Source organism: Ceratotherium simum, chromosome 9, assembly GCF_057802395.1.
Source record: "Ceratotherium simum simum isolate JZ-2026a chromosome 9, ASM5780239v1, whole genome shotgun sequence".
Taxonomy (NCBI): Eukaryota; Metazoa; Chordata; class Mammalia; order Perissodactyla; family Rhinocerotidae; genus Ceratotherium; species Ceratotherium simum.
In genome coordinates this window covers 34,545,092-34,563,820 of record NC_141908.1, presented here as the reverse complement: position 1 = coordinate 34,563,820, position 18,729 = coordinate 34,545,092, and the positions used below count along the sequence as shown (strand labels likewise).

Sequence of the window (18,729 nt, the reverse complement as noted above, 5' to 3'; positions counted from 1 at the left end):
ACACAAAAGAATTTCCACGGACTCAGTGTTAGCTTTGAAAATACAGAATGACAAATACTGGGCCAAGCAAAAGAACAGATGAATAATAGCAAAAATTAAATGGTGATGTATTATTTGTATTTTACTATAAGGCTTGCTCACTTACCAATTGCTAACATTGCTATGATGGAAGGGGAAAAAAAGATCTTAGAGCTGTCTTCATTTTGCTTTAACAAGTCAATATGTTAGGCTTATACTAATTTATTCATACCCATCAATTTTCATGGAGCATTTTCTCCTAGTGTGTTGGCAAGTGTGCTTTTCCAACCATATGTGATACATTACTCACAAAGTTATGGATTTGCTTTGATTTTGGAATCTCTTCCCAATGTGGTACTCTTTAAAGTAGGACTGTTGTTTCTCTGACATTTTTTGAGGTTATTACTCATGTTAACCATGTTAGAATAAATGGCAAGTTAAGTTGCTCATTCTTATATAATTTTAGGATCAAAGTTTTTAAACAGACAGGTCTTGTGTTCCAGGCACTTTTTCCCCTCCCAAAATCAATAGCTCTGCCTCTCAAAAAAATATTTCATCAATTGTTTCTACCCATAGTTCCACCAAGCAACACCTGATCAGACAGAGAATAAACAGAAGGCAGCTATAATTAATATCATCTGGAAGATCTTAGAGGCTATCACAGAAGAAACAGCAACAACATATATTGGAAAACACAAGTATGACTTTTTATAGAAGTATGATTGCCAAAATAAAATATTTGGTTAGAACAAATATAAACCTGCAAACTAGGTGATGCTCTCCACTTATTAAACATTAATGCAGGTGGCAGAGACTGATGTATCAAGTCATGGAATGGGGCTGACAATTTATGGGTCATGCCTCAGGATGCAGGAAGCAGTGCTGAACAGAAACCAGGTACAATTGAGTAATCAAATAGATCCTTAAGTACTCAAAAAAGAAGCCTACAATTCATGTCAGAGAAGGTAAGCCTAGGGGGCATCTCGAGATCACTCATGTCAGGAACACTCCCACCAAGTCACTCTGCAGCACCCATATCGTCCAGCTGTTCAGCACTCTTATGTTCCTTCAGCTCGTCCCTCGCTCTCACGCAGCAGAAAAAGGAAACACCTTAGTCAAAGCTCCAGTATGAGGGACGGAGCATGAGCCTGTGGTTTCACATTATATGGGCTAGGAAATTGTCACATGCCAAGAAATAGTAAGAAATTTTTCAGCCCATTAGTTTTAAGAAAGAACATATATTATGTATGTATATAATTTTTCATCTAATTAAAACAAAACAAAACCAAAAGTAATAAGCAAAGAATGTAAAGCTAATGCCAAAAAAAAAGAAAAAGTAGTAAATTAGGAAACAAAGCTCTGAGTTCTGCTCTTCTGTTGGGTTTGATCTTACACCACAGACTAGAAGAATCCCCTCATAATAGCGAACTTTTCCCGCTGTGAGGGTACATTTGGGGAAGCTGGTTCACAAGGCCTATTGTGATGTGGGTAAAGGGTTAATTACAGCAAACGTATAATACATGGCATGCCATTCGTTTCCATTATTTTTGAAGTTACTTAGCCCTTCCTTAATTTCATAAATATTCCTCCAGGTTTTAAAATACGTAGGAGAGTAACATTATTCTGTTTTGTCATATAATATGAAGTGTAAGTGAGATTAGCAGTTTTTGACGTAATGGAGATAGATAAGACACAACCTTTGGAAGAGTATGCTATAAAAACTAGGATTATATTTCAGAGCACAATTTCTCAGGAAGATAAGAACTTGCCTGTTGGTTTTTCTTATTCTATTCCCTATAATATACAAGAATTATCAAAACTGAAACTCATCGAGCCAGTTTCAGTTAATACTTTAGTTTCTGCATCCACAAGGCAGAAATAATTATAGCTTTCTCCTCACAAATTCTCAAGGAAGTGATGAGGATTATGAGATAACATCTGGTTAGGTCTTAGGACTTTTTTGGAGCGAGGCAATACAAAAAAACAAGTTATTGTTTTTAAAAAAAAGAATTGAGGGGTAAAAAACACCACCTGGGCCAAAATGTCTTCCAATCAAATTAAAAACACAATATTATTTCCTCAATCTGTGTGTGTGAGAGTGTATCTGTGGATACTGAAATATTTTTTGATTGAAGGAGAAAACGTGGAGAAGAGAATGTCTCATTCAAATGTACACTTTCTTTCAGGAAGCCTAGCAAATGGGAATTTATGAATTAACAAAACAAGGTTAAACAAGTTGATATTTTTCCTGCTCTGCCTCAGTTTTTTCCCCTCCGCCTTACAAAGGGGAAGTCAAAATAACAGAATTACATATAAAATAAAAAGGGAAAGCCCCTTGTTTACCCCTTCCTCCAGTCCCACTATGTTTGGTATCGATTTCTGCAATCATTTTCTCTGTATTTACTAGCACATACAAATATACATACATATCATTTTTTAAAATAAAAAGTAAGTCATTTTCTGTATGTTGCTTTATTCACTCAACAATACATCATATACCTCCTTCAATAACTGCTAGATTATTCTACCATATGGATATATGTAACTTGAGCACTAAAGAAAGTATTTCTTTTTAAAATAAGGACTCCTCTTTGGGTGATTTTTACTCCCCTGTTTTATTTCTGCCTTAAAAGCATTTCTAATACAAATTATGTGATTTGTTTTTAGTTACTCAAATAGAAACAAATCTCCTTAAACCTTAACCACATCTGCTTCTGCATTTCTCCCCTCAGTGCAGTGTATAATTTTACCACACGTTGCATCTTCTGTGACCACATAAAATTCAAAAGCAAACAAGCCAAGTTTTACTTACGTGACCGCGTACTGAGCAAACGACAGATATTCCACTAGAACATCAAGACCTTTGTTTTCTTCATTCAGAAACTCTCTGACCCATCTGTTGAAAAATAAAAAAAATTATTGCAGAGGTTCATCACATGCTCTGCCATGAAAGGACACAGTGAAAACTTTTGATTTACCACCACAAATATTCACCGCCTGAAAGGAAATATGGAATAAGGCCTAGACTCTATCACACGAAGTGGGAGCTTTTAGATACGGCAACTAAGAAAACCACAACATCTCAATGTGCAAGAATAGGGGGCAAAAGGTATACATGCCCCTTCCTTGCATTTTACTGCTTACGAGACTTAAGAGAACCTAAGAAACTTGGTAAAAAAGGAACTTGCTAAATGTACTTTTTCCACCACAATTGATCCACAGCCTGCTTGTTAAAGGAGCCACGGCTGTATGAGGAATGAGGCAGACTGGGGACATGACGACATCACCACTGAAATCCAGGCCTGATTCCAAATCCACGTTCGGCTCCTTGTTGGCACACTAAGCTACAGAAAACACTAAACTAGCCAATGAGAGACCAGTGTTTACAGGCTTCTGGAAATTCAATAGGGATAATGATTTGCTTGATTTTTTCCATGAATGTTAAAACTCTTTAAAAAGTTGCAGGCACCACCTACCATCATCAAAGCTGAGATGTGACAAACATCATATTTTTTAAAAATGCACTTAAAAATAATACCATCTTGCATTTGAATGGTGGGTCTGAATGCAGTTCACTGAGAATTTTTACACATTTTTATTTGCTCTTCATAAAAACTCCTAGTGATGAAGTACAGTGGTCAAACCGAACCTTCAGGTACTGAGGATAAACACCTGTTACCCCACATTACAGACTTCTCCCAGGGCATTCATCTTCCAAGAAGCTGTGACATCTGTTGAAGCCTTCACTAGGTTTGAAACTCCAACAAACACTAAGTAAAAAGGTCTGCCACTATCACAGCAGTCCACATTCCGGTCCATCTGCCAAATGCATTCCAAAATGGTCACCTTCTTCCAGGAACACCAAGCCCACAAGGTCCACCAGCTACGGACACGAGAACCACTGGGGAAGCCAGTTTTGAGAGCTATAAGAACAACAGTAGGACAATCCTGTGTGTGGTCTTAAACATGGGCAGCCCCTTGAGGTCTTCATCTTAAAGGAGGAAAAAAATTTGAAAAAAATCAGGATGCCTGTTTTTTAATTCTGTTTTTTGAGCGTTTTTCCTTTGTTTTCTGTTTTATCCTCTGTTTCATCCTTTGTTCCAGTCTAGGATGTAAACTCAGGTCTGCAGGTAGTTCCAGGAGGCAGCAAGGTGGGAAAAGTAGGCAGCTTGCCTCATATTTCCCCCACATGCCTCAGGCAGGCTATCACAAACATATGGACTTCACACAGCCACATGGAAGCATATAACATTTCATCTAAAAGAGACCTAGGGTGGCAACATTGGCAAGGAAAACACCACCCGCTAGGTCTCACAAAGTGGCTTTGTTATGAGAGCTGAGCAGAACTAACAGGGCTGGCTACTGGTCAAGGCTGAAGTTTCATTTCAAAACCACCATATACGCAATCTCACAGCATCTGCTCCTAGATACTTATTTTCATTTGATTTATTTTAATTACTCTCTATGTGGCTAGGTCTCAGGAGACATTGGACATTTTAAGTGCTGGTAACCAGAAGCTTAGAAATAGTAAAAGAAATTTTTTTTTTTCTTTTTACAACTGGTAGGAGACTAAAGAGAGGCTGGAACTCACTGAAAATCAGATGATTGGCTGCTCTGGAAATTCAAGCCCCTTGGCTTCTCTGAGGCCCTTCCACTGGTCTGGTCCATGGGCTCACCTGCACAGTTCACACTGGCCCTTGGTGGCGGGTGAGCAGCAGGAATCCCCAGAGCTGGGCATCGGGGTGGTCTTTTTAATATGCAAAGTCACCATGGGATCCAGATTTTTCAGGGCAGCCTCAGTTTCAAATATTCTATCTCAGTGGCCCATAAGAACACTCTAATTTAGGAATCGAGGAAAAACAGCCATGGTACCTCCTTCTGGCTGATTTTCCACACAATGCCTCTAAAGAGTAGAGATAGTCCAGGTCATCCTGAGGACTTGTCATTGTCTCAACCACTAGCACCTCCACCTCACTTAGAGAGTTCAGCCACACACTGGATAGGAGGCAAATAACTCACTGATAAGAAAATTAAAAAAAAAAAAAAAAAGAGGAAAGAAGGAAGAAATTGCCAAGTACAGCCAGAGCTACAATTCTCTTAACTCAAGATGCTAATATATATAGATGTTGATGCAAGGATAAAGGCTATGAATTGGCTTCTCTTAGTTGAATTCAATGCCCTCTTCAACACCCCTGCCCCCAGCTGCAGACTTGGAGCTCAAGTGCCTTCAACACAATTTTCAAAGTCAAAGGCAGGAGGCAGCTGCTCAGTTGCTAACAAGTTGGCTAGAGCGTAACATGTCCTGCCTCTGAGAGGTTTCATCTCACGCAGTTAACCTCTTTTTCTAAGCTACAAGACCCTCCCTTGGTCTTTGATCTGGCCCAGACGCCCCTAGGTGATTTAGGAAAGAATAAGACATAAATCCCTCATAGTTGACTACCTTACCCCTTGGTCAAAGGATATCAGGTTAGCAAAGTCATTTCAGCAAACTCTCATCCCTGTCCCTTCCCTACTTAGGATATTCTGTATGGGAAAGTACAGAGGTGAGAGGGAACTTCTGAGAAAACGAAACAACATTGGAAACAAAATAGGGAAAGATGAAAAAAGGACAACTTTCAAAGCAGTATCTTGAATCTAAAGGCATAAAAAAATATGGGTGCCCCATTCTGTAGATTTATGTATATGATCATGCAATGATATATCATAAATTTAGGGTTCCCACAGTAAATTTCCACTTTCACCTCTGTGCATGCTATGCACTTTTTTTTTTTTTTTTACGAGGAGAACTAGCCCTGAGCTAACACCCAATGCCAATCCTCCCGTTTTTTTCCTTGAGAAAGAGTGGTCCTGAGCTAACATCCGTGCCCATCTTCCTCTACTTTATATGGGACACCGTCACAGCATGGCTTACCAAGTGGTGTGTCGGTGCGCGCTGGGATCCAAACCTGCAAACCCCTGGCCGCTGAAGCGGAGTGCGCGCACCCAACCGCTTGTGCCACTGGGCCAGCCCCTGCACACTTTTTTATATATTGCCAATATGCAAACAGTTTCAGATTGGGTGATTATACGTTTTGGAAAGCAGAATTATTTCTGACTCTGACATCACGCATCATTTACTGACAACCTCACGGATATCAATGTCATTACCACAGGTTGCAAATTTGAATTTAGGCAAATTTCAAATCAGCTGCCTAGGAGCTGGAAGAGACAGTGACAATGAAAAATCGCTCTGGAAAAAAATCTTATTGGAGGAAGAGATCCCCGTGCAGATGCCAATAGTTACTGTTTTCTTGTAGACAGGTCACAGCTTTGTTTCTCAGTTGCTGTTGTTTTCTCTCCACCCCCAAATCTCAGAACCTCATTGTTCTCATCTAGAAAATGACTCAAGGGACATTTCTGGCTTTAAATTTCTAAGATCAAACAAAGCACACCTAAGATACACAAAATAAAGGGTCAAATGGTGAATTCCCTCTGCCAGTCTCCTTTAGCGAGCTGCTGCAGACATACAGTAGGAACAGCAACTGCTGAAAGATCATGAAAAAAATCATGAGACGAGAAAAGAGGTAAGCATCACCCAGATTCACCATCGGCTACCAAATCTCCTCCGTGAGACAGCGTCACAAATTGGTTCTCAGAATGTAGCCCACACAACACTTAGAGAGGGTCTCTAAGACCCTCTCGGGGGTTTGTGAAGTTAAAACTATTTTCATAAAAATGTTAAGACAGTAGTTGCTTTCGTCACTGTGCTGACACTTGCACTGATGTACAAAAGATGTGGATAAAACTGCTGCCACCCAAGAATAGACCTATTTACTGTCTTCACCACACGCACCCACGAGGTAAAAAAAAAAAAAAAAAAAAAAAACAGTCAGCTTCACTTAAAACTGCCCTTAGTGAAGCAGTAAAAATTACTGATTTTATTAAAGTTTTCTCCTTGAGTATACTTCTTTTTAATTTTCTGTGTGACAAAATGGCAAGCCCACAAAAAGCACTCCTGCTGCAGATCCGGGTACCACGGTTGCCACGTGGAGAAGCACCTGTGCAACTGTTTGAGCTGCAAACTGAACTAGCCACCTTTTTACATGGAATGTAAAATGACTGACAGACTATGGTTACTCTGTCTTGGGTATGTAGCAGATATTTTCTCAAAAGTTGAATGAAGTGAGCCTGTCATTTTCAGGAAAACAACTGACAGTATTTGTTGTCAATGATAAAATTTGAGCTTTCTAACAAAAAAATCAGAATTCTGGAACACTTGTAGTCGCCACCATGAGCTTGACAGCTTCCCAATACTTAAAGTATATTCTGATGAGCCTGGTGATTATTAACAAATGTGAATGTTTTTATATGGTAGAATAAAATGTGTCGATGTTTGAAAGATTAGAATAACTCAGTGAAACAATATTTTCCAAATGACCAATTCATGATGTTACAAAATGACACATGGGAAAAAAGACCCATTCAAAGTGCCAGACAGCACAACGGATTTTAGTATAACAGAGCACAAAAGCTCATTGATATGGTTTCAGATTTCACTTTGCAACTAACTTTAAGAAATTACCTTTTCTTGAATTTTGGTGTAATATTGAAGAAGAATATCCATAATTATCAGAAAAGGTTATTAAAAAAATTCCTTTTTCCAAGTGTATATCTGTGTAAGGCCAGGTTTTCGTCACACACATCAACCAAAACAACATATCACAACAAATTGAATGCAGACAAAGATATGAGAATCCAGTTGCCTTCTATCAATGAGACAAAGAGATTAGTGAACATGTAAATCAACGCCACTCATCACTAATTCTTTTTACTTTAGAAAAGTTATTTTTTATGAAATGTTATTTGTGTTACATTGTATTTATTATTCTGTATTTACATACTTACATTTATTAAATATTTAGTATAAAATTTTATTAAATAAGCATATTTAAAATTTGTCAGTTTAAATTTCCAACACAGTAAACATTAATAGGTAAAACCCACATAAATAAAAGCTTATGGAAGTTCAAAATAAAAGAGTAAAGGAGTCTTAAAATAAAAACATCTGAGAACTGCTAGTTTTATAACAGGCTTTAGATTTGGACATATCTAAGCTTGATTCTCAGTAATTCGAGCTGTGTGGACTTCAGGAAGATACTTAATAGCTGACTCTCAGTCTCCTCATCTGTACAACAGAGGTTCAGAGGTAAAGGGCAGTAATAAAAAGATTTTGTAAGAAATAAATAACACATTTAACATGGCTAATAAGGTGCTTAATAAATGACAAAATGATTATGATCTTGAGAATTTCCAAAAAGCACCACCTCAGAATGAATTAATCATAGGGTAGCTTGATGCGCACACACACCATACACATTGCATACCTCTTAACACCAGCCTTAGTTATTCTCTCTTTCCTCTTTTGGCCTGGCCAACCAGCACTATTTCAGAAAAAAGCCAGGAAGTCCAGGAGAGAAGATGTCACTGAGCAGTTCCTCAGTTCCTTCCCCTTTCTAGAAACCTCCTCCTCTCCCTGTCAACTTGCACATTCCTCCTGCAACCTCATGTCCATTCTCTCCACTCCCACAATGAGATAAAGTGAAATCAGCATCTTTCAGAATTTCTATGACCTTGCACTCAGGATAAAAAGTAATTTTCTATCATAATAGGGAGTTTTACTAAAATAAATTACCTGCAAGAAGAGATAGCCTACACCTCAGTTCCATGGAATAAAGCCCGTAAATCTACCCAGCTGACCACCATCACCACCACTTGAATTTTATCACCCTGACATCCAAAACACCATGACATCTGCCTACTCTCACTGCCCGGCCAATGTGTTCTAACGGTGCTCGGCTCCTTTCAAGGGTATTTCAAGTCACTGCAAGGGCTTGGATAAGTCATAATCCAATTCTTCTCTATTATTATAGTTCCTAAGAGTAAGTGAATAAGATTATTTCTAGTCCAATTCTTATTTCAATTTGGCTCAAAGAAAATTAATTTTCTTTCTCAGAAGATTGCTCCATTTATAGAGTTTTAGGCTTATATCAAAACTCAGAACAAACCCTTTGCTTGACAAAGCTGTAGCTTGGAATGTTATCTCAGCGAAGCCCCAGACTTTAACCTTGAAATGCAAGCATGTGCCAAGAATAATTTTCTTCAGGACAAGTAGATTTTAAATGTAATTCTTCCTCTTAATTTCTGGGAATCAGAATCTCCTAGGTGTCAGGGTCGAGACAGAAAAGATAACATTCTCTCTATGGAATTCCTTAGGGATATATAAATAATATATTGTTAGGTAATAGTTGGATTATTAGTAGATATAATATTATTTTCAACAAACATAACAAACAACAGCTATCATATATTGAGTAATTACTATGTATTAAACCCTATGTTAGGTCTTTTATAAGTTACCTCATTTAATCCTGACAACAGTCCTACAGGGTATTATTATCCTCATTTTACAGAAGAGAAGTTAACTTAGGTCACATGGTAAGTACAGAGAGTTTATGTAATGTATCTAAGGTCAAATAACTAATAAGAGGGCATGGCAAAAATCTGAACCAAGATCTCTCTTTCCATAAGGCAAACGGGCACCCAATTACTTTTCTATCATGGTACCTCAAAGAGTGAAATAAAACCTATGGATCTCTGATATAACACTTCGCATTCCAAGAATTCCTCGCTGTAGTAATTGATTATTTTCATATTATTAACTCTTCAGAAGATTTCCCAATCAAATGAGGTCAAGTCAGTTAGTTTCCATAATGAAGAGTCCAGTTCAGGCTTGGGTTTTCAGGATAGGCAAGACAGGTCAAAACCCTGGTGTGTGGTTTCATTCCACATAAGATTATGCCAGTAAGTGGCTACATACAACCAGACAATGCACCTCCGTGAGTTTTTCTGCTGCTAAAGCTAAAGCCTTCACAGCGTCTCACACAGGTGGTAGACAAGGGGAAACTTCAGCTGGTAAAGATGAAAGAAATGTAAGAATCCTTCAACAGGCCTATAGCATCCTAAACAATAAACCACTGCAATTGCTTGCAGATTTGCACTGGCATCAACCCAACCAGGACTCTTCAGCCTTCTTTGTATTGGAAATGATCGTCTTGCTTTGGTATTTGATGGTAAATTTCACATTATTTCAGCAATGCTTAAAGAAATGCTTTTCGACAATTTGTAGAAACCCTGGCTGTAGCTCATTCTACCATTTTCAGTCAGGAAGAAGTACCAACAACATAGGGTTGGACCTTACTAAATGGAATCTAGTTTCTGATCCACAAATATTGGAAAGTATTTGAATTTTCTAAGCTTGGGTGCCCAACTGTATTAAATCACCACCACTTTCACCCCTAACAGACAAGCCTCATTGCTTTGATCCCAGAGCCCTGATTATCTTACTTCCTTTCAGAGAAAGAGTTGCCAGATTAAGCTATATACGAAAAAGAACATAACATTTTGAACGAAGGCCCCTGGCTCTACAGCTGTCGACTTTCTGGGAGTCACTCACGTTCTCTGGTCCATAATTCTTTTAATCTGTAAAATGAGGGACTAGGCAATCCTTAATTTCTCTTCCAGTTCTAAAACCATGAGTCTATGAGCCATTGTTCTATAGCCCATTTTCTGGTACAAATGGTTATCAACTTTAGGTTAGAATCAGTTCATTTTCTGAATATTTCATTCTCAAGGTGACAAACATGTGAAGTTATCCTTTAGGAAATGAACATCTCACCCAAGTTCCATCACCTATAAATTAACCTTGCATTTCTGCAATTTAAAAACAATTATTCTGAAATAACTGTGGAAATTATCCATTTGAATGGTTTACATCACATAGTCTGCAGTAGAAGTAAACTGTTATTTATGTGATATATTTATTTTACAGGATACTCTGTAAGACTATAATATAATATACACGTAAACTTTCAATTCCAATAGACCTGCAAAGAATATCACAGGGGAAAATTCTGAAAGATCTCAAGTCTATAGTCTTTTCACCGTAAAACTCAAAGAACCAAACCCCAGAGGGGTTAAACAACTTGCCTGATGTTTAACAGGTACTTTAGGTAGAACTAAGGATACATAACAGGGTACCTGATAGCATTCTGCCTTGGAGAGAAACCACCTTATTTTAAGGTGCTGTCCAATTATACCATCCCAGGAGTAAGGGAGAATGCAATAAAGTTGTACTTGCTTGCAGCAAAGCAACCATGTTGTTGCATGAAAAACTCTTAGAAATGATTAGCACAGAGATACCCCAAACTTTATTTTCCAGAGTGGATTTACACTTCACGGTGCTTTAATTTGGGGGAGGCAGGAAGAAGAGACTCAGAACAAACTATCTACAGTGTGATGAAGTAGGTCAGGTGACATCACTCCAGCTTCTGTCTCCTTCTGGCCAGAAACGCCAGGGCACTGAGGAAAGGAGAACGAAGCAGCTTCAACTAACCAGCTTGGAGAAGCACAGTGAAGACTGAAAGATCTCCGGCTCTACCTACTTGTTGGCGGTTCCTAACTTGCACTCTTCTGCACACCAGAGACCAACCACTTATCACTGCACCCAAGCAAAGATTTTGAGAATTGTTATAAAGCTCCCGAATCAAAGCTATCCGTCCTGCGTCTACTGATTCTTGGACAGTGAGCAATTTGAGGGCTAACGAAGGTTCCACCATCTAAACCTCAGTCTCTTAACTTACAATGAACAATAAGGAAGTCACTTCTTTGGATATGGTTTGGTCACTTTTTAAAGTGTCCAAGCCTTGGAGCTAAAATGTTCAGTGGGCACACTTACCCAATATGGTTGGTTCTCAAAGAAATTTCCAATTCTCTTAGCACTTGTGTGGATTCTTGAACACGCCGTCTGAATTTCTATAATTAAAGAACACACATGCTCACAAAATGTATTTTAGCAACTGCTATAACTGTAGCTTACTCATTATAAGTTTAACACAATATGAAAGTATCTCTGCTTCTAAAGTGGGCTTCTCTTGCATTTCCTTTTGCAAAGCACACACATTTTTCTCATCATGAAAATCAGCATATGCAAAAAGGACTGGGAAAAATTATTTATTTCATGTACTAAGTGTCTTCGAGTAAGTAGAGTATTTTTTCTCTACCCCACAGTACAACAATATTCACCAATATACCATGTGTCGGGGTCCCTAAGACCACTCCAGCTTCAATGATTCGCTAGGACTCAGCAGACAGTCACCCTCACAGCTAGAATTTATTACAGCAAGAAGAGACAAGTCACATTCAGCAAAGGGAAAAAGTACACGAGGTGAAGCCCAGAGGAAACCAGACACAAGCTTCCAAGAGTCTTCTATTTCACAAATAATAATATTCATGAAATGTTGTCTACCAGGGAAGCTCATTAGAGACTCAGTGCCCAGGGTCTTCCCAGCACATACCAAAAGTCCAGACTCCCAGAAGGCATTCAGCATAAACGATATGGTTGGCATAACCAGTTTAGGCACAGTGAGTCATTCTTATCAGGAAATGGTGAGAACTCTCCCAAAATCCAAGTTCCCAGTTGCCAACCAAGAGCCAATCCTGCAAGCAGGCCTTTCCAAGGTGGCAGTCTCAGGCCTGCTATGTAAATTCTTTTCTGCATGACCTAACATTTTCCAGAAACAAACATTCAGAGTTACCTCTGCCCATAAGCCCTCACTCGGAAGGTCCCTCCCCTGGAACACCTTCCTCCTACTTTTGGAATGTCTTTCCTCATTTCCTTACCTATCAAAACCCCACCTATCATTCCAGAACTCCACTCAGGTCTTTCTTCAATGTATCTTCCTCTAATAATAAACGTATTCATCTCTCTATCCTCTCGACTCTAAATAATCTCCAAGGTATCCTTGGGTTGCATTACACATCAGTTCTTTTGAACATAATTTCCTACAGAAACATTTATTAAGAGTAACTAAAATCTTAGGACACTAGGGAAGGACACTTGATGTGCAATGCCTTCTAAGAAGACTTCTATGCTCTCTGTGCTACAGACCCAAACCACCTTCACGTTACACTGTTTGCAGGAAAAGCCTTTGAGAATTCTGCCTCAGGATATTAGGGATCCTCCTCTGCTCCCACAATTGCAGGGGAAACAGAGTCATCCAGCTCCAAAGACAAAGGCATCCAGGGAAAGGAGGAAGGCTGGCAAGGAGGATTCCAGGAATTGGGATGGGAAGAGCCACGCCATGACCAAGTGCAAGCTGGTGCCCCATTGAATACCTGGAGCTCTGTTCGGCACAAGCGACTCCTGTTACCCTCTTCTCCTCTCCTGAAGGCCTCTGCTTCTCCCCTAGCTACCTCTCCTCAGGGCCCAGAGGAAGCAAATGGCCTCAGTTTCCCCCTGCCATTCCTAAAGCACCCCAAATACCTTCTCAGGTTTTCAGAATCCAGAAACAGTGGGATCTATGAAATAAAAGCATCCCTGATGCAATAAAAAAAGAGAGCCGCTCCTCTGTTTTGTCAAGAAAGGCCTAAGAAACGGCAGAGAATCAACAGTTTGGAGGGACATCCAAGTCCAGCGCTTCCTGAGGAGCTTTCCAGCAATGAGGACTGATGATGAGGTAAGGTCTATGGCCACACAGCTGAGGAAACCATTTCCAGGTGTGCTGGCTGCTCTGGAGGGGCCATTCCCATGTCAGAGTCTCTGTCTGCACACGTGGCCTTTAGAAAACAACTCAGCATTCAGAGCTACGCATTATGCACAGTTCTGGATGGTTCCCTGCAGCCTTCGCTGGTCCCCTAACTCTGCCTTATCCTTCCTCAGAGCAAGGTCATGCCTTACATACATCATCAGCCACAAGGGCACCCAGCGTAGCACCGAGGACATAACAAAGTACAAAAAGGGATCTGCTGAAGGACTGAGGCACATATCAAAACAAAATAACTCGATCAAAACACTATGAGATATAACAGGAATGACAACAATCGCAGATGACATTTTTTAGGCATCTACTATGGTAGGCACTATACTTTGGCAACTGCATGATAACTGAGGTAAAACTAAACTACTTCGCTCTTGTATTATATTCTCCTGGGAACTGTTCAATTTCCAGCTGGACTCTGGACTACAGAAAGGCCTCGGCACCCACTTCTCTAACATATAAACAATGAACGCTAACACGTCGCGCACTTCTACAATGCATCCAGAATGCTTTACAACACTTCCAAGAGAAATCATATGCCTGTGGGGACCAGCAAAAAAAAAAAAAAAGAGCCAGGTGTCATCTGTCAGCAGTCTCCACTGTCCTCCCAGCCCTCTCCATACAAGGCAGCCCAGGGACGAGCCCACAGGGGCAGCTGAGCCCTGGAGACCCAGACAATAGGTTTCATTTCACAACTGCAGCACCCGCAGAGGACCAGACTCCCTTCTTCAAGGTCGGTAGCCTTTTTCCATGCCAGACATGAGCGCATCCCCCCAAAGCACAGACTAAGAGCCATCTGGTATTCAATGAGGAGGCTGGTTTGGAGAGTTCTGGTTACAAAGATATCTAATTTAAGTTCTTCCTTTCCTACAGGGATTTAAAACTATTGAGAAGAAAATCTAAATAGAATATGCCTGAGAATTTTTTTTTAGAAGACAGCAAATTAAGTATCTTCTATTCAATGTGAACAAAAGATTAATGAACGAACTATTCGAGGACTCCAGACGCAGGTGAGGGAAGACTGCACAGCCCAGACTGTCTGGCTAAAATTGAAAGCCCTGATTTGCAATCTTTTCTTTTTCCCCACCGTAATACAGATGAGAATCTTAAACTCATTTTAACTGCAATCAATGTCTTATTCCAAGCAAAACCTCCTTTCTTCCCGGCTTTAAGCATTAAAACTACGGTGAAGGGAACAGATCATTTCCTACTGCCAGCTCCGGACAGAAATCTTACTACAGAAGGAGTGGCTGATCCAATATCCATTTTACCTTTTTCTGAGCTGAATGATTGATCTGGAAAGATGAGGCACAGATCAAACAAGGCCATTCAGGTGAACGCACAGGGTCTAGGGCAGAGATTTCAGGAATGAAGGTCAGCCAAAACAGACATCCTTTGTCTTGGGCCTCTCTATTAAGTTATTTGAGAGGGAGCAAAACACTCTCTGAACAGCTTATTTGTTGTTGTTTTTTGTTTTACATTCTTTGCCTTAATCCAGGAATAACAGTTCCAAAGGAGAGCCAGGACTGTGCCAGGAGGAATCTACCTCTCCCCTCTAAGCATCTTTCTCCTTATGGGGCTTAGGGCTGGATGGAGTCTAAGAAGCACTCTCTAGGAATTTACGTATTTTCTCCTTTCTTTTAAGAATTTGACAAATGTTGAGATAATTGTTCAGGGATGGCGTGTACTCTGTGTGAGGAAAGCCCTCAGTCCTGCGTACAAACACCGGCATTTCTGCCACACTCAGCTTAGGATGAGCGTGCCTAATGCTGGAGTCTGAGCCATCTAGCCTGAAGGTTTACAACTTTGGAGATTTCTAAAAGTATTCCCAGAATAGAATCTTGCTGCCCCTGTGCAAAGAAATAGCTCAGAAAACCACCTGGTTTTTTCTGGGTTGTGTTTGTGTGTATGGGTGTGCCTTCATTTAATCCTCTCTAATCTGATGAAATTGAAGGCTGCTATATCCTTGGGAAGGAGACAAGTAAGAAACTAACAAGAATGAAGCAGCTGTCTCATTTAGGGGGGCCTGACAGAAGCTCTTTTAAAAAAAGAAACATGTGCGCCATATTTGCAAGGAGGGGGATATCATGATACTTTGACAGGTACATTCTTAGAACACAAAGCTATGTCACATTCATGTCACATATAGCGTCTAGCCGACAGCAAAGCTCTACAGTCCATTTTCATCATCACTCCTAGATTTTACTTCCACTTGTCTGCATGTTAACCATAGGACAAAGGGCCAGGAAACTTCCAAAAGGAAATAATAGCTGTTCTCCTTTGCTTGATTATTTTTTGTGAGAGAAGGAGTGTTTAGAGTAGAAGCAGAAGATGAAGAAAAAGGAGATTACAAAAAAAAAAAAAAAACAAGACAAGAGCCCTGGAAACAGCACTAACTAGAAAAAGTGTGCCTTTCTTCTCTCACAAGTCACATGCTAAAACAAGAGATATTTTTGCTGCAGCCTTGAAAGCAGGAGTTATGGAAGGTCAACTGAAAAACAAGCACTATCTGGTGAAAAGCCTCCTTACCCATCCTGAGCAATGACAGCTCTGCCCTGAGACATCCCAGGACTGGTCCAGGCCCGCAGGGCTGTGCCAGGCTACATGGTTTACCACGAGGCATCAGTTTAAACCAATTGTGTGGCTGCACAAAGCAAGGCTTGTTTGTAAAAGGAGAGAGTCAGTTGAGAATGGAATCAGCTATTCTCTTCTTACCTTCTTGGGGCCAGGGGCAGGGTTGGGGCGGGGGAAGCTGCTAAAAGCATCAACACAGGATGTGAGTGCACAGCTGGGATGACAAAGCCCCAGTGATTTTTCAAGGTCTCTGGAAATGCACCAAAGCATGAAAGACAAGTATTCCCTTTGCTAGGCCTGCTTTTCTAGCGGCCTGAACACCTCTGGACTGGACTCACTGCCCTGTGTAATTGGAAATGGCAGTGACTCAATAACCATCAGAGGTACATGACTCCCATCTTAGGAAAGTACTTTTAAACACATCCTCACGCAAGAAGGATGGCTTTTTTCTTTGTCTTTTCATGTTGTCCGACTCCAAAGGTTGTTTTCCTGGAGGCTCGGGCAGAGGCAATAATACAGAGGAAGGAAGGTCTTCTCCACTGCAGGATTCTTCTTCTCACTAATGAGGAAGCAACAACAAAGAGTGGAAACAAATCGATCTTACCTTCCTGGTTACAGCTGGATCCAGATAGCCTTTGAGCTTTTGAATGTATGTATGGGGAGGATTCTTCACCTGGAATCGTTCCTGCAGGAAGGGGAAGAGTAAAGTAAAAAGCATGAAAGCTACGAAGGCATGCCAGTCAGCCATATTCAAACAGATTAATACTGCTGAGCCAAGGCTGAAACACATCCACAGTACAAATGTGGCTCTACCGATAATCATTATGTATGAATGGTTTTATAGTAGATGTTATTGTCCTCTCCTTGCAGAGGAGGAAACTGAAGCTCAGAGAAATTCAGTACAAAGAACTACAAATGTATTTCCCTAAAATGACACAGCCAGTCAGTGGTACAAATGGATTCGAACCCACATTTGCCTTATTGTAGAGTCTATACTGCTTTCTCTGTAGGGCTCCACAGCTCTCATTCTAGGAATAAAGCTCTGCCCAATTTGTATTCAGGTCCTCTTTTAGCACTTCAGTCTACTGCATATCTTCAATGTTGGCAAATCTTTTTCTTTTGAATCTTTATTCTATCTTTGAAAATACCAAAAAATTGACTCAAAATGGATAAACTAATTTGTTTCAAAAATGAGTAATGAGTCTATTACTAAGAGACTAGACTGAGCATGGGTGTATATGTGTGTGTACATATGCATGTGTGTGATCATTAATGGGTTCCTAAGGCAGTTCCAAATTAGAAGACGCAAAAATTTTGAGCAAAGGCACAGTCATGTATAGATATATATATATCCATCCCAAGGTAATATTTGAACGTAGATCTGTGGTAGGGGCCTGAGAATCTGCATTTCTAATAAGTTTTATGTTGATGCTGTGGATGGAGGGACCACACTTTGAGAAACTCATGCCCATGTGTGTCAGGTTTTATAGACCATAAAGGTCCCAAAAACAGCATAATAAGCAGTAGCAAAAAACTGAGTAAAATTCAAAAGCCCACAAACTATAAAATGGATAAGTATGTGTATCATGTTCATACATGGAATACTATATTACAGTGAAAATGAACACACTGTACTGCATGCTTCTACGTAGATGGATCTTATAAACCTGACTGAGGCAAAGAGAACATGTGGTTTCATTTATATGGATTTACAAACCAGGCAAAATTAGACTTTAATGGTTAGGGACACATACATAGGTGGTGTTATATATATATATGGAGGGAGACAGAGACACAGAGAGGGAGGGAAGGAAGGAGAGACACGCAGGAAGATGATCAGCATAAAAATGATAGTTGTAGGACTGAGGTGGGGGAAGGGAAACATGGAGTGATCCTGAGAGGCCGGCATGTTCTATTTCTTGACACAAGTAGTAGTTACACAGGTGCTCGTTTATCCTTATTATGCTCTTCTCAGGTTTCACAACGTTTTCTGTACATATGCTATATTTGTACAGAAACACACACACAAAAGAAGTTTAAATAAATCATCTCTGAAAGGAAAAACAAAAGATTTATCATGGAATCAGGACAATCCTTACCAGGTTCTCCTCTACCTACAAGCAAAAAGATGTTTTTCTAGTAATTCTTTTTAACCTGATTATTGCGTACACCACAATAGAACTTTCTGGTATTTCACAACACTGTCAGTTGGCTGGCATGTTTAAGCATTGGCTTATCCCACATAAACTTGTATTTCTCCAACACAGGGAACCACGACATTCTTCCTGGTCCACTCAAGTCTTGCCCACTTACAGATTTAGAAATGTTAAAGATCATCTTATTAATAAAAACATATATTTTATTATTGTTTAATGCTTTAAAATAGAGAAAAGTGGCTTGTAGTGAGACACCTATCAACATTTTCCCTTTATTTAAAAACGATCAGGGTGAATCTTATAGTATACAAACCATATCTCAACAAAGCTGTTAACAAAAAAAGATC

At 39.8% G+C, this 18,729-nt stretch overlaps 1 protein-coding gene across 6 annotated transcripts in view; it reads right to left on the bottom strand.

Annotated features, from left to right (window-relative positions):
• Positions 1-18,729, bottom strand: part of FMNL2 (formin like 2) — a 295,947-nt gene that overhangs the window by 82,654 nt on the left and 194,564 nt on the right. For all 6 annotated transcript variants that reach the window (XM_087435213.1, XM_087435210.1, XM_087435209.1 and 3 more), the window contains 3 exons: positions 16,831-16,911; positions 11,792-11,868; positions 2,831-2,914 (listed from right to left, as the gene is read on the bottom strand). In XM_087435213.1, coding sequence (XP_087291339.1) covers positions 2,831-2,914; positions 11,792-11,868; positions 16,831-16,911 — 242 coding nt within the window. The remainder of the gene's footprint in view (positions 1-2,830; positions 2,915-11,791; positions 11,869-16,830; positions 16,912-18,729) is intronic.